Source organism: Phascolarctos cinereus, unplaced genomic scaffold (assembly GCF_003287225.1).
Source record: "Phascolarctos cinereus isolate Bilbo 61053 unplaced genomic scaffold, phaCin_HiC Scaffold_5;HRSCAF=322, whole genome shotgun sequence".
NCBI lineage: Eukaryota > Metazoa > Chordata > Mammalia > Diprotodontia > Phascolarctidae > Phascolarctos > Phascolarctos cinereus.
This window is the reverse complement of record NW_027555958.1, coordinates 317,600,170-317,625,202: the sequence shown is the minus strand read 5'-3', so window position 1 is coordinate 317,625,202 and position 25,033 is coordinate 317,600,170. Positions and strand designations below refer to the sequence as shown.

At 37.1% G+C, this 25,033-nt stretch overlaps 1 protein-coding gene across 2 annotated transcripts in view; it reads right to left on the bottom strand.

The window, feature by feature from the left end:
- Positions 1 to 25,033, bottom strand: part of BRIP1 (BRCA1 interacting DNA helicase 1) — a 233,687-nt gene that overhangs the window by 130,111 nt on the left and 78,543 nt on the right. For both annotated transcript variants that reach the window (XM_078156105.1, XM_020991818.2), the window contains exons 8-14: positions 17,159 to 17,380; positions 15,452 to 15,651; positions 10,267 to 10,399; positions 9,611 to 9,765; positions 4,336 to 4,501; positions 4,073 to 4,213; positions 1,316 to 1,477 (exon numbers count right to left, since the gene is read on the bottom strand). In XM_078156105.1, the coding sequence (XP_078012231.1) occupies positions 1,316 to 1,477; positions 4,073 to 4,213; positions 4,336 to 4,501; positions 9,611 to 9,765; positions 10,267 to 10,399; positions 15,452 to 15,651; positions 17,159 to 17,380 (1,179 nt within the window). The remainder of the gene's footprint in view (positions 1 to 1,315; positions 1,478 to 4,072; positions 4,214 to 4,335; positions 4,502 to 9,610; positions 9,766 to 10,266; positions 10,400 to 15,451; positions 15,652 to 17,158; positions 17,381 to 25,033) is intronic.

Below are 25,033 nucleotides of genomic sequence, written 5' to 3'. Positions count from 1 at the left end.
GAGTATTTTCAGAGAAGAGAGGATGGCACCAACAATTAGGGAACAGGAAAGGCCTCTTCTTAGAGGTGGCATTTGATTTGAAACGAATGGAGCTAGGGATTCCAAATAGTGGGGGTTAAAACAGACAGCACTTTCTGCATGGAGAGCAATGCTACCAATATTGCTTTCTCTCAGGATAGGGGCTATATTGTTAATACCTTAAATAGAAGGAGAGGACATTATAAAATGTCTATTTGAGTAAAGACTGCCAAACATCACAGTAAGCCTAAAAACTACCAGAAAGAAAATGACATGGTGTATAATTCAGTCTTTTTTCAGGAAGTAAGAAATTGACCCTTTTGAGATGCAACCAAATACAATATGGTAAAGCTTACAGGTGTGTTTACTCTGCAGTTTGTGAAATTATTTTCTCAATATTTTGAAAACTGTATTACAATATAATTGGTTTCCTTTGTAATTCTATGTATTTTATTTTGTGCATTTAAAAACATTATTTTGAGGAGAGGTTCATAGGTTTTATCAGACTCCAAAAGGAGTCGACACAAAACCAATTAATAACCACTGTGATATTATTGGTGTTGTTCAGCAGTGTGGACTCTTCATGACCCCATTTGGGATTTTCTTGGCAAAGGTACTAGAGTGATGAGGAAACTGAGGCAAATCAGGTTAAGTGACTTGCCCAGAGGGGCGGCTAGGTGGCGCAGTGGATAGAGCACCGGCCCTGAGGTCAGGAGGATCTGAGTTCAAATCCAGCCTCAGATCAAACACTTGACACTTACTAGCTGTGTGACCCCGGGCAAGTCACTTAACCCCAACTGCCCCCCAAAAAAAGTGACTTTCCCAGGGCCACACAGCTAATAAGTGTCTAAGGCCATATTTGAACTTAGGAAGATGAGTCTTCCTGACTCTAGGACTAGCACTCTATCCACCGCACCCCCTAGCTGCCCCAACCACTCTATTAGAGTCAAATTATTAGGCCATTCAAAAGTATAACTTTGTTCTTTTTCCCTTTGAGTGTGAAACTATTCAAACAGATGCTGAAAAGCTGCTGCCTGTGAGCCTGTGCTCTTGTCTGAGTAGAACCTCTGAAGGCCAAATAAAATCTTATGCTTTTAATCAGATAGCATTTCACGATTACAAGACGTCCATTCTCCCCTCCTAGATACCCCCATCCTTCCACTCCCAACACAGACAATAAAATTGTGTATTTGGCAAAGATTTTTGGTTACTTTCATTGCTTCTGGTCCCAAGAAAGTTAAGATGAGAATTTCATATGATTCTGAAAAGTCAAAAGCACAAACGAGTATTTCCTTACCTTGTAAGATGGCAAGAAGCACAAAATCCCTTGGCTCACTGTTTGGCATACGGACAAGAGAAGTGCTCCAACTTCATCCTGGAATGCAAAGGTCTCTGCGTGCTGGAAGGTGGCACAGAGATTACGGCCCTTGGGGCCTGACCCAATAGTGCCAACCCAAACCTATCACGTGAAAAATTCAGCATTAGAAGTATGCTTAAACCAGACAGGCAAATAAGCACTTCTTTAAATTTTATTTTTAATTTATGGAATAAAACAAGCATTTCCATAGTAAAAAAAGATGACTGCACATGAAACTGCAAATCTATTATGTACAAATTGCTATTACTTCTAAATATTCTTTCTAAAATTATCAGGTAAATTTTTTCCCTCCCCCCTCACCAATCCTAGAGATGGCTACCATTAGATACAAATATGTATGTGCATCTATATGTATAGATATATAGATAAAAAATATATGTAAAAGCACTTATTAATATAGCTTAAGAAATGATCAGTGGGCCGAAAGGAAATCAAGCAGTACCTCTATAAGAAATTTACCTAAAATATGCTGAGTTTATCAGCTCCACATTAGACTGATGGAAGAAATTGAGTTTAAGATTGTGCGCTGTCTTGGAGAGAGTGGTGAGGAGGAAGGGGGAGAAAAATTTTAAACCCAAAAGCATATGGAAGTGATTGTTGATAAATCAAAATAAATTAATTTAAAAAAAGAAATTGAGCTTACAGAAGTTTTCTGAGTTTGTGTAGCTTTAGGCAAAGTTTATAATCTTAAGGATGTTACCTCCCTGAGCACAGAAGCTACGTAACTTTTTATTTATTGCCTAAGACTTTGCAATACCTTGCATATAGTAGATGTTCAACAAATATCTGACATACAAATGATAATGAATGAATGAATCACAGGCTGAGTCATAGCATCATAAAATTTAGTTTGGAAGAGCCTTCTGAGACTAGCCAATTCAGAAGTTCTTAATCTGGGGCCCATGAACTTGTTTTCTCAATATCTTAATAAATGTATCTCAACGTAACTGGTTTCCTTTGCAATCCTATGCGTGTTATTTTATGTATTTAAAAACATTATTCTGTGAAGGGGTCCATGAACTCCATCAGACTGCCAAAGAGATCCAGGATCCAGTCCAATCCAGACCCCAAAAAAGACTTTCCACTATAACATATCCAATAAGAGGTTGTCCATTCTGTCTACCTGACAACAGGAGAATTAGATGAAACCAGATTACTTGGCGAGTGCTTTGCTACAACTGGTCTACATGATTCCAAATGACAGGTACTATTACTTCCACTTCCCTCACAATAGAAAATCTGTGCCGACCAGTCATGAGGAATTAGTACCACTATACATTCTAAGTCTCTTCCAAGTCCACTGTAGTCTCATATACCTAGCCTCAGTCTTCTGAAACAGAAAGAAGGAATGGTATTGAGAGCTAATATGAGCAGAAACAAGGAAAATTTTGCAGTTTATTGAAAATCTAATGGTCATGAAAATATTTTGAAAGCCTTTTCAAGGACAGCTTAAACCTAAATGATTTTCATGCTAGACACATAAAAGCTGATGCTCCACAAAGCCGCAGTCACTCAGCTCATTCCAGTAACCACCATAGGGTTTTGTTCTTACCATCTATCTGAATATACTTGTAAGTATAGCTCTACATTAGAGTATCTGTATTTCTAGAGTTCAGGTACATCTGTTTATATATATTTGAGGACCCCCCATTTATAAATACCCATGGATATAATATGAATAGCCTAGGCACATTATTTTCTTGCTTCATATCAGGTACTGGGGGGGAAAGGACTGGGTAAGGGAGTGAGGCAGGAGGGAGTGGGATGGAGGACTTGGGAAGACATGTTCCCCTGGAGAACATGTCCCCAAGGCTGTGAAATTTCCTTCTCCCTAGGGGCTGAACAACTACTGGCCAGCTAGAGGGCATGGCTGCCTCAATGAAGGAATTTCCCTCAGACGCCAAGTTCCAATCAGAGAACAGATTATTTATGAGAATGAACATTCCCATGAAAACAATACCTGAAAGAATGATAGTTCAGTAGAAAATAATTGAAACAGAATTTTTAATATAAGAAAGTTTAACTAAGCTAAAGTCTTATTCCAAAGCTTTATTATGACAAATAAAAATTTGAGGAGTTGTTAGATTTTTTTTTAAAACCCTAGTCTATTGCTGCTGTCTTAGACAAAGAATTAAAACACAGAATTTCAGGCCATGTGTCTTTCTCATATGAAGTCTAGTTTTATGTTTTTGCCTTAGGGAATACCATTTATCACCTTTTATTGTCTCTAAAAGGGAACTAGCATTTTTAACAGTATTTTATTTTTTTCCCAATTGTACGTCAACAATTTTTAGCATTCACTTTTACAAGATTTTTGAGTTCCAGATTTCTCTCCCTCCCTCCCTCCTCTTCCTAAAACAATTTGATATAGGCTATGTATGTGCAATTAGGTAACACTTATTTCCACATTAGTCACAGTTGTAAAAGAAGAAACAGATCAAAAGGAAAAAAAAACACAAAAAAATAAAGTGAAAAAAGTATGCTTCAATCTACATTCAGAGTCCATCAGTTCTTTATGTGGATATAGATAACTGGCATTCTTTTTATTCTTAAATTAAAATGTAAAATTTCTTCTCATATAACTTCTCCATTTGCCACCCAAATTGGTTAGCAAGGAATTTGATTTATATTAAAAGTCTCAGAAACTTTATAAACCTAAAAAAAAAAAATACTAACCTGTGAGTTCTGAATGACATGATTAGCCTCTAGTTGGATAGTAAATGTCACACCAAGTTCAGATGAAAAAGATTTCATTGGTGAAAGAGTACCAGATGACAGAACAATCGTCCGTACATTACTACTAATATCCGAAAAGGCCTATAAAGGAGGAAAAAATATTAGTTATACAAAACTGTGATCAAATGGGCCAAATATTTTCATCTAATTCTGTGAGCAATTATACTAGCTAAAAATTTCCCACTACGTCAGAACAAGCTTACCACAGCTGGATTCAAGCACCAAAAGTTTAGTACATTTACTGCCATTTTTTGTCTAGAATGTTTCTTATTTTTAGGTAAAGCAATGAAACCATTTTTGTCTGGAATATCAATCTGGCTTGTCCAAGAGTAAGTTTGCTGTAAAGCGACTTTGTAATCATCTGCAAACCTAAATGAAAAGCAAATTGTTCATTTTTAAAAAATATTTACAATATTTGTCACCAATATCTGAATATAGTTTAACAATCAATTACATTTAAAGTCAGTTATAAGTCATGTTCATATAGGGGTTTAAAGTTTGCAAAGTGTTTTTTCACAACAGCTCTATAAATTAGGCAGATAAATATTATTATTCCCATTTTACAGAAGAGAAAACTAAAAGAGGGTAAATGACTCTCCATGGTTACAAAGCTAATGGGGATGAGAGCTGCTAGACCTATTTACTCTAAATATAGTACTTTTTCTAGCATACTATACTGTATATCATTCAAAAATCTTAATCTCATAATTTTCCCCACTATCAACAAAAAAGTTTATAAGTTTGGCCACATATCATAGAATCACAGAATTTTAGAATTAGGAAAGGTCTCAGAAATTATCTAATCCAAGGGTTCTTTACCTAGGGCCCAAGACCCCCAACTAGGTCCATGGATAAATTTTGGAGAGTCTCTGAACTTGGAAGGGAAATAAAATACATCATTATTTTCACTAATCACTATCTAAAATCTAGCATTTCTTTTGACTTTTAAAAACACTAAGGGTCCACAGGCTTCATCAGACTGCCAAAAAAAAGAGGTCCATGAAAGAACTGATAAATAGAAGTATGTACAGAGTAACTGTACACATATATTTTTATATATATATTTGTGTCTAATGGTGGCCATCTCTAGGGTGGAGTGGAAGGAGAGAAAAGAAAGAAATTTACATAATAATTTTGTTGTATATTTTAAAGGAATAGCAAGTTGTACATAGCAGATTTGCAGCTTCATATGCAATCATCTTTTTTGTTGTACTGTGTAATGGAAATGCTCACTTTATTCCATAAATTAAAAATAAAATTAAATTTAAAAATTCAGAATTTCACAAACACCAAAAAAAAGAGAGGAACATTTCTATATACAAAACAGAATGGGAAGAGTGAATATGTGAAACCATGACCCTAGTACACACAGCTCTTTTTTAAAAAGCACATGACAATAGCTAGCTCTTATATAGTGCTTTATGGTTTACAAAGCACCTAACACATTATTTCAGAATCTCACAACATTCCTCTGATGTAAGTGTGATTACTACCACTTTTACATATGTCAAAACTAAGACTGAGAAAGGTTAAGTGACTTACCTGAGGTGGCACTGCTAGTATCCGAGGCAAGATTTGAACTCAATTCTTCCTGACTTCAAGTACAGCCCTCTATAAACTAAGACACTTACACTAACATTACTAATCCTTCATTAATAGTATACTTAGCTTGTTACTTTCAAAGCTGTCCTATTTTTCTGTTTCCCACTGAACTTCTTTCTCTTCTCTTCTGTTTTTTAAAAAATGCTTCATTGATCTTTTCTTTCTTTTCAATGACACTATCATTTGTTCTCTCCCTGACAAATTCCTCCCCCAATGGAGAAAAAAAAAAGAAAAAAATTCTCAAAACAAATAATCATAGTCAAAGGAAAACAAATCCACCCATATGTTGAATACAAAATACACATTTCTTTCTGCACCTTGAATCTACTACCATTCTGTCAGGAGGTGGGTGACACGCTTCATCAATGATCTGAAGTTATGGTTGGTCACTGCATTGATCAGAGTTCTTAAATATTTCAGAGTTGCTTTTATTGACAATGTTGTTATTACTGCATAAATTGTTCTCCTGGTTCTGCTCACTTCACTCTCGTATGCTCACACAAGTTTTCCCAACTTTGTCCAAAACCATCTTTCATCATTTCTTTTTTTTTTTTTAGGCTAGGCAATGGGGTTAAGTGACTTGCCCAGGGTCATACAGCTAGTAAATGTTACATGTCTGAGGCCAGATTTGAACTCAGGACCTCCTGAATCCAGGGCCGGTGCTCTATCCACTGAGCCACCTAGCTGCCCCCATCCTCATTTCTTAAGGCACAATAATACTCTGGCATTCTAAACAGGCGAATCCCAAGGCAGGGTGAACTGGGGGTCAGAAGTCATATTCCAATGCTGGTCTATCAGGACAGAAGCTAGGGAAAGAGCCAGCCTCCATGTGTAACTGTAAAGATGGACAACGCCAAGCTGTGTACTACTCAGTGCAGTGGGAGATATACTAGAAGAGAAAGGCAACTCAGCACCTGAGAGCCAGTGCTGGGGGACTGTGAAGGAGGTCGAGACCAATGTGATTTCTGGCATCCCGCTGCGGCCTGTAAGAAGCACAGCAGGAAATAGAACCAACTCCCAAATGGGAATCATTCAAGGAGAAAGAAAGTGATGCTGGCTAAGGCAAGATCCTGCAGTGGACCACCATGAGACTGAGATAAAAGCCAGGGATTGGGGCAAAATGGGGGCCTAGCGTCCATCACACCATCCAGGGTAACAGCCACAGCAGGGCACAGGATCAAAGACTGCCCAAATCAACCAAGAGTATCAGAGAAGAGGAGAATAGCCTAAGCACAAAATCCTAACGTATGAACTAAAAATGAAAATGTGAGTAAACAGGAGTGGGGAATGCAGGATATTTGGAGCAGGAATCCAAAATTCAAGAGAACAAATAATTTAATCCTAAAGAACTGGTACGCAAAACAACAAATCATAGAAACAATAAATCTTTTAATTAAAGAAAATGACAATAATGAGACAATATACCAAAACTTTGGGATGAAGCCAATGCAGTCCTTTGGGGAAAATTTATATCTCTAAACACTTACAACAACAATAGAGAAAGAAAAAAAATCAATGAATTGATAATGTAACTTTAATTAGAAAAGCAACAAATCAAAAATATTCCCAATTAAAACACTATGACAGAAATTATGAAAAATCAAAGAAAAGATAAAAGAAATTAAAAACAAAAAAATTAAATAGATTATTAAATTAGGAGCTCTTTGGAAAAACAATCTGATAAAAAACAGAAAAAAATTAAATTGCCAATATCAAAAATGAAAAGGGGGGTTAACTACTCGGTAAAGGCTTTTCATTTTCCTTTTCAAGTTAATCTCTTTCCAATTTTCCCCCTAGAGGGGCCAGCTAGGTGGCACAGTGGATAGAGCACCAGCCCTGAAGTCAGGAGGACCTGAGTTCAAATCCAGCCTCAGACCAAACACTTGACACTTACTAGCTGTGTGACCCTGGGCAAGTCACTTAACCCCAATTGCCAAAAAAAAAAAAATTTCCTCCTAGAGCTCTGATTTCATTCATAATTCCGTTTTTTATCTCTTATTTCACTTCTTCCACTATTAGTCTTTGTATTTTGTCTCTGAGGTTCTGCTTGTAGCTTTTGTGCAGTTACTCTCCTCTTAATGGGTTTATTTCTTAAATGTCTCAACCCTGAGTAAGCCATAATTTTGTTTGGTGCCTTCTTCCATTTATTCACATTATTAGGCATCAGATTGGCTAAGATGACAAAAAAGGAAATTGACAACTGTTGGAGGGGCTGTGAAAGGACTGGCACACTATTGTACCATTGATGGTGTTGTAAGGTGGTCCAACCACTCTGGAAAGCAATTTGGAACTAAATTTAGCAATTTAGTAACAAAAAATTACTAAACTGTGTATATGCTTTGACCAAGTAACAAACAACCCTAGGCTTACAACACAAAGAGATCAGAGAAAGAGGAAATGGATCCCATTTGTACCAAAATATTTCTAGCAGAACTTTTGGTGTAGCAAAGAACTAGAAATAAAGTGGATACCCATTATTTGGTGAATGGTTGAATAAATTATAGCATGTGAATGTCATGGAATATTATTTCATCATAAGAAATTTTAAAAGAGACTGATTCAGAGAAACCCAGGAGGATTTCTATGAACTGACAGAGTGAAGTGACCAGAACTAAAAAATCGATTTATACAATGACTACATCACCAAGAAGGAAAACAACTGTGCAAGTTTTAAGAACTCTGATCAATGCAATGACCAATCACAACTCCAGAAGACATGAAGATGAAACATTTTGGCAGAGAGATGATGGACTAGAGGTGCAGAATAAGACACACGTTTTCAGACATCACCATCGTGAAAACTGTTTCAGCTTTGTTACTCAGACCTCATCAGTCTTCTCAGTTGCTTCTGCCCCTCTGACTGGAAGGCTGGAGTGCGGAGCAAAAAACCAAATTCCACAGCTTCCCTTTACAGAGGGCTCACACTCCAAGCATCTCTTCGTTTGTCACCAGATCCTCTGCTTGGTTCAGCCTTCACCATCATCTTCATCAAGCCCCTGAACTGACTACTCTCTGCCACTATCCCTTCCCCCTTTCAGCTAGGTGGCACGACAGATAAAGCGTCAGGCCTAGAATCATGAAGACCTGAGTTCAAATCTAGCCTCAGATACTTACTAGCTGTGTGACCCTGAGCAAGTCATTTAATTTCTGTCTGCCCCAGTTTCCCCATCTATAAAATGAAGATAATAACAGCATTTACCTCCCAGGATTGTTGTGAGGATGAAATGAGATATTTGCAAAGTGCTTAACACAGTGCCTGACACATATGGAATGTTATATAAATGTGAGCTGCTGTTGTTGTTGTTGTCTTCTTCTATTAGACTGTAAGCTCCTTGAGGGCAGACTTTCTTTTTCTTATTTGTAACCCCAGCACTTAGCACAGTGGATGGCACAAAGTAGGCATTCAATCAATGTCTTGTTGTATCAGATACAGAAAATATGGATTTGTTTTTCCTGGCTACACTTATATGTTACAAGGGAGGGCAGAGTTTTTTAGTGAACAAGAGCTTTGGAGGCAATGACATTTATATTAAAAAAAGGAAAAAAGAAAGAAGACTCAATGAAGTATTTAAAAATTACAAAGAAGAAAGCAGAAGGGCGTTCAGAAGGAGCAACAACAAGCAGGACAATGTTATAAGCTGTGTGTAGAAATTCAGTTCCATTGAGGTTCCTCCTCTTCTATTCCTCATATAAGGAAATGTCTACATTTGTTGATGTTTATTAAGTTCATATGAACTTAATGAAAAGGAAAATGAAAATTTTCCTAACTGAAAAGGAAAAAAATTTTAAGGCATTTATGAGACATACCCAAGGCTCACGGAACGTTATTAGATACATTTGTTTCTAAGGAGAAAAACGGAAATGATCTCCACTGACCTGCTCTTCTGCCTAAAAAGATAATCCAGTACCATAAACAGTCCTTTGAGCATAATCTGAGTCGAGGGACTAACAACAGGTATTTCTCTGATTTGCTCTTTACCATTAATGGTCATAATTTTTTCTTCTTTTTGAAGGACAGCAGTAAAATGTCCCTACAACAGAAAAACAGGATGTAAACAATGTCTTAAAAAAAATTCAATACAATCATATTCCTTATGGAAACATGCAATAGCTATCTGAATACAATACTATGAACTGTTAGCTGAATGACGAGGCTAAGTGCCAACAATGGCACCGTAGTCTGGTTACATATGATCAGCTAAATTCTCCCCAGAGTCAGTCACTCTCTAAGAGTAAGTTAGGCCTTTAGGAGGCTCATTAATTCTTCAGGCTGTTGGGGTACCAGGAGAAGTCACTAAATAGATATGTACTAAATGGTTCTCTAGTGGCTTGAAGGGGTTAAAGTGCCTTGTCAACTTCCATGGAGCACTTTGGTACTGAAAAGATCTTGACTCAATGAAGGGTGATACATAAGTATAGCATTAAATAAATGATGCATGCTATGCAGAGAATACATTGCTGGGCCAAACCACTACATAATAATAACTTTGTATCCACAAGATGACTTTCACTAATGGCAAAAAATATCTTACCTGTAATATTGGAAAGGTAGCAGCAGTTATGCCCATTTTATAGAAGTGAGAGATCATTTCACTTCCACTCCACACTTTACAGGATGATTCATAATGTCTTTCTACAAGATGTTTAGAGTTTTCCTGTAACCAACTAAAATAAGAAAAAAATTAAACTAAACAATAACTCCAACAGACAATATCAGCCTTTCTACATTTTACTTTGGCAAAAAGCTATGGATAAAATGGATTTTCACCATGGTCACACACCATTCAATGCTCCTAGTAACTGGCTAAGAAAGCTTAATCAGAAATTACAATACCTTGGAGAAAGTATGCTAGTGACCACCCATCTAGCTGCTTTGCCACACACATAGCAAATTAAACACACAGAACTAATGCAATGATTTTATTTTAGAAAAAGAAGCATGCATGTCGTTGTACTTGTTCTCAAACGACTCGTATAGCTTTAGGCCAAAACAGATACCATACTACAATGTTTTTCCTACTCAGGAGAGATATTCACATAAATGGCAATGTTTCTTTTTTAATTCCTTGGTAGGGGCACAAGATAGATCAAGCAGGCGGATCATTTGCTATTGTTTACAGCAAATAATCAATCAGTAAACATTTATTAAGCACCTACTATGTGCTAGGCAAGGTGCTAAACACTGGTGATACAAAAAGGGGCAAAAGTCAGTCCCTGCCTTCAAGGAGCTTACAGTACAACGGGGAAAACAACATGTAAATAAAAAATACAAAGCAAACTATACACAGGATAAATATGAAATAATCAACTGACCCCCCCCAGTGGAGAAGACACTAGAATTAAGAGGGGATTAGGGAAGGCTTCCTGTAGAAGGTGGGATTTAATTGAGACTTGAAAGGAAACCACAGAGGTCAGCAATTAGAGCAAAGTAGAGAGAGCATTCCAGGCATGGGGGCCAGCCAGAGAGAACACCCAAGAGAGAGAGTGTCTTGCTCGTGGAATGGCTAGGAGGACAGTGACACTGGACTGGAGAATGTGTGGGGGAATAAGGTAGGAAGAGGCTAGGTTATAAAGGCCTTTGAATATAGAGCATTTTGTATTTTATCCTGGAGACAACAGGAAGCCAATGGACTTTACTGAGTAAGGGAGTGACATGGTCAGAACCACGCTTTAGGAAAATCACTTTAGTGGCTGAATGGAGGATGGATTGCAGTCTAGAGAAATGAGGCAGGCAGACCTAGCAACAGGTTATTGCAATAATCCTGGTGTGAGGTGATGAGGGCCTGCACCTAAGTAGTAGCAGAGTCAAGGGAGAGAAGGAGACATATTTAAGAGATGCTGCAAAAGTGAAATCAATATTGTGAAGAGTAGATAACTTCCAGGTTGCAAGCCTGAGGACGAGAAGGATGGTTTCACCTTCCATCAAGGAAGGTAGGAGTGAGAAGTTCTAAGATAGTAAGTTCTATTTTGGATATGCTGAGTTTAAGATATCTACCAGACATCCAGTTTGAGAAGCCTGAAAGACAATTAGAGATGCAGGATCAGAGGTCAGCAGAAAGGCTGAAACAGGCAAGGTGGATTTGAGAAACATCTGCACACAGATGGTAATTAAATCCATGAGAGCTGATGAGCTCATCAAATGAAGCAGTATAGAAGGAGAAGAGAAGGGGGCTCAGGACAGGACACTGTCCAAAGAATAAGGATTTGGAACACATAACAAATACAAATCTCAAGGCAGCACTGAAAAGCAACCTGAAATGCTACCTTTTAGAATAAAAAGTAACTAACTAGAAATCCTGTGCTTTTTTCTTCTCCCTACTATCAAAGACTTCTAAAGGAAAATCTTAAGCTAGAAAACATCAGACTGTACATTTAATTTATACTAAAGAACAGTTTTGAAGTATGTGGGGTGTTTTTTAGGTGTCACAGTTCCTGCTTTTGAGGCATTTTAATGGTCAAGAACCATTATTAAGAAGTTTACTACACAAATAATAGCTTCATTGTCTAATTCCAGATGACTGATTAGTTTCATTTATCTTACAAGCTCTTTAAAGCAAAAAAAAAGTAAGCAAACCATCCAAGAATATGCAATGTTAAATTTTCCAAATAATTTTTCATGCATCATGAAATGCATTCCAAGTGGAATTCCAAAAGTGACCCTTTGAAACAAAAATACATGTGGTCTATATTATCGATACAAGCATTAGCTATAGTATTGCATAAAATCAAAACATTTTATTTGACATCAAAAGCCAAATAAAAACTTCCCCATACAAAAAAAAGCAAAAATGTTTGAAGAAATATATTTTTGAAAATGTTTATTATCCAAGGGGACAGAGGGAGAGTGATTTATTTATAAAATTAAATTAATACATACACATACATCTGTCCGTCTGTCTGTCTATCTATCTATCTATCTTGAGGTATGTCTTAAAAACCAACACAACAGCTTTTGTTTTGTACAAGAATTTGTTTGGGCTAATTGATATTAACTTGTCCCATGTCTACTAAGTGGATAATATCATAGTGAGCTCTTTCAATAACATGAATAATTAAGACCTTTACGGGGGCAAGGAAAGCTTTTTGAACTTACTAGTGTCAAAGCAGATGACTTCTGCTAAGATGATTTATAATTCTGGTGAAGCTTAAAACTTTAACCATAACCGGGGGAATTGAGAACACAGGGAAAATATTGCAAAAGTGGTACACACACAAGTTTTTAACTTCAGCAACAGCAAAAGTGACATATTGAAAAGAGAAGTCCTTTGATTTTTATAGGCATCTGCCTGCCAAATATGTTGGATTTCTTTACCAACATACTAAAGAGACATACTAAAGAGTAACAAACAAAAGCCAAAGCTAATTCACTACCACTTTATTTTTAAAAACTCTAGAACTTTCAATATAATCCAATGATTTCTTCTCAATTACCAATGTTTCAGTTGTACCTCAATGCTTCCAGGGTCATGATTTCCTAAGAATGACCCAGAGTGCCATCCCTCTACCACTTAATAGATGGTCTTTAATTGGTAAATGGTATTCTGTTATTACCAATACTATTCAGTCTGTGGCTGAAAAATTCATCACCCTACACCCTATAAGGTTGCCTCTCAGAGTTCCTACTTTCATTGAAGGCTTAGCTTGAGTACTAGCTTCTACATGGCGACCCTTCCTGATATCCCCAACCAGTAGAAGTCTTTAAATATATTTTGTATTTACTTATTTGTGTACATACGGTGGTCATTTCCCCATCCCCACCCCAATTAGAACATAATAAAGCAGGGACTGAGATGTTTAGTGTGACTTAGTATTCCCCTAACATTTAGCACAGTACCTGTCACACAAAAGGCATTTAATATCTGTTGAATCAAACTAAATTGCACTAGCTCCAGTATTTTAATATCCTGAACTAAAATCCAGTAAACCACACCCTCCATTAATTGGAAACTTTTTTATCCTTTCCATTACACTTTGAAGAAAAAGGGAAAATCATAACATATCAGAAATGCATTAAAACAAAAACCTTCCAGATGATGAACTATGGTCAGCATGACAGATTCAGCCTCATCTTCTATCTTTAGAAGGGTTTCTTAACCTTTTTTGGGTCATGGACCCCTTTTACAATCTGGTAAAAACTATGCACTTCTCAGAATAATGTTTTTAAATGTATAAAATAAAGTACATAGGATTGAAAAGAAGGCCAAAAGAAGACAAAAGAAAAGTGTAATTTTTTTTTCCTATTTAAGTTCACAGAAGTCCTGAAATCTATCCATGAGTTAGGAATCCCTGAAGGAATATTCAATTGTGTTCAACTTACAATGAGTAGATGTTCATAATGATGATGCTGAGGCACTGTAAGATCCCCAAACGTCCAAATAAATTCAATTATGCTCATTACACTATTTGTCAAAGCAAGAAAAGGGACTGATTTATTTTAGAAAGCTTTAACAATAAAGCACCACTCCACTAAAGTTCTACTCCAATGCCTCACAGTGGCACAGAGATACTCAAGGTTGCTGAAGGCTCCCCATGGACTGGCAGGCCCTGGAGGCAGATCTTACACCACAGTGGAAAAGCTTTAAGCACACCCCTAGCAATGTTGGACAAGGCCAGTCTGGCTAAATACAGACAGTCTCACCCTGAGGCTGGCTGCAATCAATCAATCAATCAGTAGATCTTTATGAAGTATCTCTACTGTGTGCCAAGTACTGTGTGGCACTAGAGATAAAAAAGGAAAAGTGATACATGCCCTGTCCTTTAGGAAGCTTACCTGTTACAGAGGAGATAACATGTACATATAGAGGTACAGGCAAAACACATACAAAGTAGATACAAGGGAACCTTTGGGGAAAGAACTGTGTTAGCAGTTGGGTACCAGCTTTCCCCCAAAAGCCACTCCTCCACAGTTCCCTATTTCTGTCAAGGGCACCACCATTCTTCCAGTTCCGGGCTCATGACCTTGGTTTTACCCTCACTTCCTTCACTCTCCCTCATCCCACATATCCAGTAAGTTGTAGTAGCCTCTTACTTGGTCACCCTGCCTCAAGTCTCTCCTCACTCCAATCTAATCCCAATGTTACCAAAGTAGTTTTTCCCAAGCACATATCTGACCATGTCACTCTCCTACTCAATCAACTACAGTGGCTCTCTTTTGCCTCTAGGATCAAATATAAATTTCCATTTAGCACTGAAAGCCATTTAAACTCTGCTCCCAACCTGTCTTTCTAGCCTCACTATCCATTACTCCTCCTCACACTCTTTTTTCCCGTTCTGTTCTTCTCTCATCGTCCCCAGTGGCTCCAGGTAACCCAGAACCCATTCAGGCAACTGAAGTCCCACCTACCACCACTAGGGGCACTCTCCTTTCATACCTTTATGCCTCATGCTCTCCTAAAGCCAAGATCACCCAGAATCCATCTGGGCTGTGTGCCTGCTTGCAGAACAGGGGTGAGATGAGAGTCACCAATTCTATTCCTTTGCGTATGATGAAAGAGGGCCAAGCCTTGCTATCCACCATATGATTACCTTCTAAGGTCCTCCAGGCCTGCTATCTGCCCTGCTTCTGCACCCTGACAGACCCCCACCACTGTCATTCACCCCACTGACATACGAAAGATATCAATAAAAATGTATTTTAAAAATAAAAATGCAGCTTAAAGTAATCAAATTTTTTTTAAAGGAAACATCAACTTATACTGAAAAAAACAATTTCCTTACTTTATGAGGCTATAGCAAACAGCTCGCAAGGGTTCATGGTTTTTCTTCCTTATATTGTTGCTGACCATGACATCTAGTTCATCTCGAGCAAACCTAAGTTGGATTTCTGTAACACTGTAACTGGCTGACTCACGTGCACAGTCCTCAATATTATGGGCTTCATCTAAAATGATGATCTGCTCTTTCAAATTGATATCCATCTACAATAGAAAACAATTTTCCTGTAAAACATTATGAAATTGACTCTTTAATTTAATCAGTAGTCGGAAGACTCTCTTTTTACTTCACCCAGCTTTTAGCCAATAGAAGCATGCACAATTGTGTAAGAAATTGATTTTTCTGGGGCTTATATAACTTCTGCATTATTGAAGGCAACCAACTTTTCTTTATTGAATTCTTCATACATAACATCATCACAGCATTTACATCAGCACAACAGACTCTCATCTAGGGGCCTCAAAATCTTTTGCAAATATACGAAACTGACAACTATTTATGGACAACCTCTTGTGCAGAAGATACCCTATTAAAAGCTTCAGGGAATATAAAGTCTTCTAAGCACCTTGAGGGCAGAGACCCTATTTCTTTTAAGAAGCTTACCATTAAATTGGGGCACAAATAGAGGAAAAATAAAATAAACATGTGAGATGTAAAATAGCTATACAAGATAAAATGCTGGACAAGAATCACAAGGCAATACATGATTAAATGTCAAAGGAGGGACAGAGACAATAAATGTGTTCAGAGGAAAAAAAGAGCCCTGTGGCCAAGAGGAGTTTGGGAAGGCTTCCAGGAGATACTTGAGCTCACTCTCAAAAAACAGACGCAGAAAGGAGGAGGGGGGAAGAGAATACAGGAGCAGAAAATGTCTTGGGCAAGGCACAGTGAAAAGAAAGAACAAGGCATGATCAGAGGACTGTGAAAAGACCAGTCTGTCAAAGTGGAGGCTTCAGGTAGGGAGATGAGGCTGGAAAGGTACGTTGTAACCAGACTAAAAAGGACCTAAAATGCCAAGCTAAGGAAACTCTACTTTATACAAAGTAGGCAACAGCAAAAGGTTTTTGAGACAGGAAGAGAGAATAAAAAGAGCTAAAAACTAGGTAATATAAATGATAAATATACACTATCCTCATTTTAAGCCTGAAAGAACAGCAAAACTGATAAAAATAATTTGCACACATCAAAAAAGCTGATAGCAACAACAAGAAGGCCAAATTTCTCATGCTCCATCATACTATAATCAATGGTTATGTCACTTGGTGAGGAGAACGAGATGGCAGAAACATACGTGCTGCATAAAAACATCATTTCTCAAAAGTTCACAAAGTATATCAACATGTACATGAATTTTCCATTCAGCACACTAAGTGGCTTTTATAAAATGTTTCATTTTATACCTATTGTACCTTAGCTATATTCTCACTGCAGACACTAGATTCATAAGATTCCTTGTCATCTTAGTTTAAAATGCCATCTTTATATTTAAATAAGTAGTTTTAATCTAATTTCAGGAATTAGTTACTACTAAGTAGTAATTACTGGTTTCTCCTAATGTGCTCATACACTTACTTAAATTAAAAACTGAACAGAACGATGGACATAAAAGGAGAAATTAAAATAAAAAACACCAAAGATATTTCTTTGTCTGATCACTTCAGTCCCAATTAATAAAGAAATGGTCTTCACAATCATTACATTTATACTTACACTTTCCCTTATCTGTGAATCCAGGAGATAGTTGTAGGGACAGAACACAATGTCAGCATCTAACATTAGCTCTCGAGCTGCATAATATGGACATGCCTTTAACTTTCTCCCCAGGCTCACAAGATCTTCTATATCCCAGGCCCTGCCCATCCCTGGGAAAGTCTGTAGAGCATGTTGCTCACTAATCTTATGGACACCGTGGTTGAAATAACAGGATCTACCCTAAAAGTAAATACATATCATGGAAAAGTTAGCCAATATTGTAGTAGCAATTAAAAACCAACTCCCCCTTACATTAGGAGTGTATAATATTAGCAAATGGCCACAAAGCAAAAGTGTCACATAGAAGTTATAGCATTAAATTAACAATAATAATTTTTAAAGAGATTCAGTTTTGATCTCTCAAATTAGCTAAGAGCCTAACACCCATGAATCCATAATTAAAACACATTTTCCCAGACCTACAATTTCATTTTTGTGGGGAGCTTCTAGTATAACTCTCTAGTATAATAACTCATCCCCAATTCACATCTATAGAGAGCTGCCCAGGGCACTGAGATGTTAAGAGACTGATTTGTTATAGTCACAAAGCTAATATGTGTCAGGGCAAGACTTGAATCCAGTCTTCCTGCCTCAATAACTGTTTTCTAGGGGGCAGCTGAGTGGCACAGTAGATGGAGCACCGGCCCTGGATTCAGGAGGACCTTTGTTCAAATCCTGCCTTAGACACATAACACTTACTAGCTGTGTGACCCTGGGCAAGTCACTTAACCCCAACTGCCTCACCAGAAAGCAAAAAAAAAAAAAAAACCAAACAAAAACTGCTTTCTATCTACCAGTATGTCATGTTGCTTCTCTTCCCACATACTTCTTATAATACTTAATAATGATCAGTCAAAACCAGCTAAATTTGTCTTTGTCTAGGTATATTCTGTATGAGCTACTCAAAGGCAAGATCCTATCTTCTATGTTCTTTGCTACCCACCCAATGGCACCTGCTGTATGTAGAATAAAGTCACAGTCTATTGCCTCATTGGAGTGTGGAGGAGACCCTGGGTCTTTAAGAGATGTGTCAGTGGAGTATGAGCTCTGTCAGATTTTATCTGGTTAGAAAGGATTCAAATATAGTACCAGAAACAGACTGTGTCTGTTTTCCAAGGTCCAGCCTAATTAGGTACAAAGAGCCTCATTGCCAACGAAGCAGACATTATGTCAGGGATTTTTCTAAGGCAAGGCAACCTGTGAAACAAAGAAAAACACAAAATGGTCCTCACTTCTTTGTCGCCCCTTTCGTGATAACAGTGGCAGAACAGTGGGAAGAGTTAGAAGGTTCTGTGAACAGTTGTTATACTATCCATAAATAGTAACAACTCTGGGTACTCTAAATGTGAGGATTTTATCCAGTAAATCATTATTGGTGCTCTTACTATAAATGAAGATAGAGGACAAAAGGAAGTTGTAGCTAAAGGGAAAGCTAGTTCATAGATTCTCCTTAGAGAAGCAAATAAAAGAATTTATGGAATTGGATTTACTATGTCTCCAAATAAGATAGGAAACATTATTTCATGGAACACTTGATCATCTTATATTGCAGTGCTCGTGAAATGCATTTAGAAGATGACCATCACAAAAATAACTGCTACTTACAAACCAACATCTATTGGAGAGGATGAAGAAATAGAGAAATTCTACGAAAAGCTAAGTAAGAGCCTCCAAATTAAGTCATGTATACTTGAATACAGCAATGGAAGGAAGGAGGCAGTATAGGGCCCAGAAATAGGAAATGAAAGAAGTCAAAAGTTTGCAGTCTGGACAGAAACCTCATGCTTATATATTATGAACTTACTTCATAAAAAAGAATTAGGCAAAGAGTGTTACTAAAAAAATGAAAATGCCTACATCTTAACACACAGGAAACAACTGGTTTCCAATAGGAGCGCATTATGAATCAGCTTTCTGTGTACAATCAGACCACCAACTTAATAGATATACAAATAAATGCCAAACCAAAATGCAAATGAGAAGACAGGGCATTCAATTAAAACAATTTCTATCTGACCCATTTAAATAAGTTATTGCCATTGGAAAATGAAAAATGGATAAAAAAACAAATCAGACCACCAACTTAATAGATATACAAATAAATGCCAAACCAAAATGCAAATGAGAAGACAGCATTCAATTAAACAATTCTATCTGACCCATTTAAATAAGTTATTGCCATTGGAAAATGAAAAATGGATAAAAAAACAAACACAGAAGCTATGAACATTTCCTAAGGAACTTTAACTGATATAAATCAATCACCACAAAAAGGAGACCAAAATAGTTTTGTGAGCACTACATGTTCATCTTGCCAAGTGGAGATATAGCAGTCACAGGCAACAACGGTTTAGAATACAAACTTGGCTGTAAAATATTACAGGGGAAAAGGTGGAAGATTATGAGAAGTATAAGAGAGCAAGAAGTAGGAAAAACAAGATCACAGAAAGTTTGGGGTGAGATAAATGGAGCTAGATCATACCAAGACAAAAAAAAAACACAAAACTAGAGGACGAGGAACTGATAAAAAATGGAAAAAGACTTGTTAAGATTGCTATAACAAATACTTTGTCACTGACAGAAGAACTACCACACTAGGAAATAGAAAGGACATTAAAGAAAATAAAGATGTGAAAAACAGCTAGAAAATACCAGATATACACTGAGAAGATCTATGGTGGAGGCAATGCAATTTGGGAGCGTTTGGGGCCTCCTGAAACAGGAGGCTTGGTAAAAAGTACAGACAGTAATACTACTTTTTAAAAAAATAAGAAAAAAGAAACCGAGAAAACAACAATAACTACCAACCCATAAGACTAACATTTCCATTTCTACAAAATCTTTATGAATACATGGAAGAGCACATATTAAGGACCCGCTGTGTGCACTGTGCTAAACACTGGGGACACAAATTAAAAAAAAAAACCAACAACTGGAAAGTCCTTGTTCTCCAGGAACTTACATTTAATAGGAGCTGACAAATATGGGCAGGTGACAGCCAAGGGGCACTTTGGTAAGGGGAGTCCCAGAGATGAGTAGAAGAACCGCAAGGCAGTCAAATGACATACTCTGCCCTTCCCAGAAGCAACAGTACTACTAATGTGAATTTGGTTACTGCGCCCACAGCAAGAAGTTAGGTCTATATGTGAAGTGGTAATGTGCCCATGTGAGTGGACTGCCGAATGGGATCTGAAGCAAAAGCATGGTCAAAGGGCTGGCTAGATATAAAGGGCTAAGTAAGCCTATACTCATTCAATCCATAATCATAACAACTGGCTCCAAAATTAAGTGGATTAACTTTCCCAGGGACTGAGGCATGGATTCTAGAGAGTCCATGATATACAACAAGTTAATCCAGGTGGGAAGAAATAGGGTAGCAGTGGGAGAGCAGATGGTAATGTGGATGGCTACATGGATTGAGTGGGATGAAAATAAGCTAACACACCTACTGTGGGTATCCTTGAAGAAAAGGAGAACATATAACAATATATGAATAGGCTGCCACATAGCACCACAAAGAATAGCACAGGAGACGTGAAATAAAGCATGTCATTTGAGAAACATAAGACTAAAAAAAGGAATGGACCAATTATATAGCAAGATGGAGAGATAAAGGATGGATGAGTCATATGCCCACCTCAAGAGATATAAAAAAGGGGGGCAGCTAGGTGGCGCAGTGGATAGAGAACCAGCCTTGGAGTCAGGAGGACCTGAGTTCAAATCCGGCCTCAGACCAAACACTTCACACTTACTAGCTGTGTGACCCTGGGCAAGTCACTTAACTCCAACTGCCTAAAAAAAATTAAATTAAATTTTAAAAAAGACATATAAAAAAGGGCCCCTAAACACTTTGGGTGGGTCTCAGGTGATGTATCTACAGGAAAACACAATCAAAGATTTTAAGAATGAGAAGACATGCAAGGACTATACATATTTGTCACAAGAGTTTTGTTTTTCTCTCTCCTCTCCCCCCGCCTTGGGGAGTGGGACTGGAGAGAAAATAAACTTATTAGTTAAAAAAAAATTTAATTTCAAAATATATGAAAAAAATCAAAGAACAAAAGAAGCACCATTCTCAGTAATGTCTACCTTGATAAGATGACAGATCCATGAAGTATGACTTAATCAACTAACTTTACCCACATCATTGAGGCTGGTAGGTGGTATAGAAGATAGAGCACCAGGCCTGAAGTCAGGAAGATCTGAGTTCAAATGCAGCAACAGCTACTTCCTAGCTATATGACTTTAGGCAAGTAACTTAATTTCTATTTGCCTCAGTTTCCTCAACTGCAATAAATGGGGATAATAACAGCACCTACCCCTCAGGGTTGCTGTAAGGATTAAATGAGATAATATTTATAAAGTGCTTAGCAGAGTACATGGCACAAAGAAGGTGCTATACAAATTTTGCTATTCGTATTATTATCATAGAAAAATGCCAGAATACAAGGAATTATGCAGTCCTCTTTGTTTGACTCATTTTCTACAAAATGTTCATTCCTCTATACTCCTGCTCTTTTTTCCTACTATGCCAGCTTCTCCTATAAAAATGTATTTTTTGTTTTTAATTCCCTTTTCTATCATCCTTTATAAACTTCTCTTTCTTGTGTAGTAATGAATGCTTAGACTAATTCCTACAATGGCAGTGGCATATATGAGCTTTCAGTCTTCCCTGTATATACAAAAGGCAAAAAACCAATCACAGGCTTCATAGGTACCCTTGATTTAGTAGCCCACTCCTGTGCTATAGTATTAATGAAAGGAGGAAAACAAGCCTACTATATGCCAGGCACTGTGCTAAGCACTACATACATCATCTCACTTGATCCTTATAACAACTCTGGAAAGTAGGTGTTATTAGTATCCCCAATTTACAGTTGAGGAAACTGAGGCAAACAGAGGTTACATAACTTATTCAGGGTCACACAGCTAGTAAGTGTTTCAGGCCAGATTTGAACTCAGGACTTCCTGACTCCAGATCTGATGCCCTATCCTCTGTACTACCTAGCTGCCTCAATGATGTGGGTGAAGTTCATTGATCCATACTTCATGGATCTATAATCTTATCAAGACAGACACTCCTTACAATGATGCCTCTTTGCACCATTGTGCCCCCTAGCCCTTAAATTAAAAGCATTTAACTGGGACTTGGGATATCTGAGGTCTGGTACAAGTTCTGCCACTATATAGCTTAGCAACTTTGGGCAGGTCATTTTCTTTCTCTAGGCCTATTTCCCACCATAAAATGAGGAGGCTGGACTGGACAGTTTCCAAGGTCCCTTCCCCTAGCATTGACATTCTATATGGTTATTGTGTGATCAAAAAAAAAAAAAGTCAGACAAGAAAGACTTGCTATCCAAAGTGCATTTAACAAAGTGACATTCATCTAATCTACCTTTTAACCATCTTCATAGCCTCTTCTCCACTGGTCTTGAAAGCTAATCCATGGACTAGATGTGTACCTGGAAAGCTCCACATACCAGGCAGATATCTAATACATGTTAGGTTCTAAGGTCCCTTCCAGCTCTAAGCCTCTATACCTTGAGGACTCTTATCCCCCAAAGTAGCACTATGGGAAGTCTCATCTTGATTGGCAAAGGGCAACCACTTCTACGTATTTCATTTTTTAGTGTTTATATATCTGGATCTAATTAAATTTGTTTTCTTAAACTAAACAAAGACTAATTTCATATAGCCAATTGACTTCTTTTTCCTGAAGAGCACGTTAGCAAAGGAAACAGTGAACAAAAACACATGTCCTCTCTGATCAAGCCAAAAATCAGAAAGTTTACACTTTAAGGGCATTTAGACCAACACCCACATGAAGACTGATAGCAAAAGCAGAAAAGCTCATCCATTTTAAGTGTAACACAACCCTGAGGAAAGGCTGTCACTGAAGTGTTATCACACTTTAAGCTCTTTTTACTCAAACTGTCAGATATCTATTTATCTTTCCACTTTGGTGAAACAAGTTCAGTAAACACAGACACCTACAGTGACAGTGTAATTGGCCCTCATTACAATACCAAATTACCCTGAGGGCCCAGGAGCAAAAGAAGCAAACTGTTCACTGTATTCACACCCACCAGGTTAGGTAGGCAGGCACTCTGAGAGTCAATTAACTACTAGACAAAAATAACTTGGAAATTGGTAAATGTCTGAAATGAATTTAAATTACATGCTAGTACATGACAAAATAACATTGACATATTTACTAATGTCCATAATAACGACAAAATGTCTTCAACTACTTAAATTTTTCTTATTTAAGAACAACTATCACCAGTTCAAAATATGGGCTGTGAAAGAGCAGTAAAATTCTGAATATTGCCTATAATTACTTATTTTACAGGTAATTTCCATTATTCATTACCAATTAATGAATATTCATCACCAATAAGAACCAAGTCAACCATCCATGACTAAGTCTGCTGACTTCTAAGTTTTGAGGAAAAGGCAATCAAAGTCTTTTTTTTTTTTTTGGCTAGGCAATGGGGATAAGTGACTTGACCAGGGTCACACAGCTAGTAAGTGTTACGTGTCTGAGGCTGAATTTGAACTCAGGTCCTCCAGAATCCAGGGCCGGTGCTCTATCCACTGCGCCATCAAGCTGCCCCCAATCAAAGTCTTAAACAATGTCATATACTCCCAAATTTTTAAAGTTTAATTTAATTGATGGGACAATATTGAAGCCAAAGTTAATAACATAACATTTCCACAAGTGAAAGCAAAGCAATGTTGATAATATGATGCTTTTATTCAGCTTCTGTAGCAAAAACCAAATTTTAAACATTTAAGGAAGTCCACAGATCAACTACATATCCAGAATTGGTAGAAGGCTATCTAAAATAGAATTTCTGGGTCTGAATGTGTAGGCGAGTTCTGTCTCTACTTGGTCATTTCTCTTTCTCTGTATAATATACATATGTATACAGACACATAGAGTGTCTTTCTTTCAAAAATGGAGAGGAATTTACTCAAAAGAAACAGTGAGTAGAGGATTTCAGAATTCCTTAAATGTTAAGAAAGAACTTAAGACAAATTAATAGCCAACTGGTTTCCACAACGGATTGAAGAAAAGAGTCTCAGACTCTCATTCACATTTCTTTTATTCGTTTGTTCTATGTTTCTGAATAAGTAACTATTTAGGACTTTATTCTATATTTTCAAAAATTTTTTTAAATCACTGAAGATTATTTTAAGGATTAGGCAGATTCACTCATTCATCCCCATCTAACATAAAAATATTGAGAAAGAAAAGTAGGGTATTCAAGTTATACAGCAAAAAAAATGTAATAGATGAAATTAAACTTTAGAAACCTTGACTCAAAGCCTTCTGGGTATTACCAACATTACCTTGATTTGACTAAAAACTTAGATGAAAGATAATATTACTTCCATAAGATATTAGACATTCTGCATATGTTACTAATGCTCTTTCGTCCAAGGTACCTCTCTGCTGATTGCTGGATATAATTCCAGATGTGAAATAGTAAGCATTACAGCTAACTAGTAACTGTACTAAAGTATAGATTCTCAAATGAATTTAGCAACCAACTTAGAAAATCTCATATAAACTAGTTAGGTTTTCTTTTATAATCCACCCAAGCTGAATACAGGTTTTTCTAAATTTCTCAAGGACATCTCAATACCTCTCATAAATTTTTTAAAAATTATTTCATCCTTTTGTACTGTAAAAAGTTTTCAGAGACAAAAGCCTGCAATAAACACAATTTAATGACAAAATACTAATAGTGACATTTCCCATTCAACTAAAATGATGATGTTTATGTTTGGTAGAATTGAAGATAAAATCTAATTTTTTTTTTCATT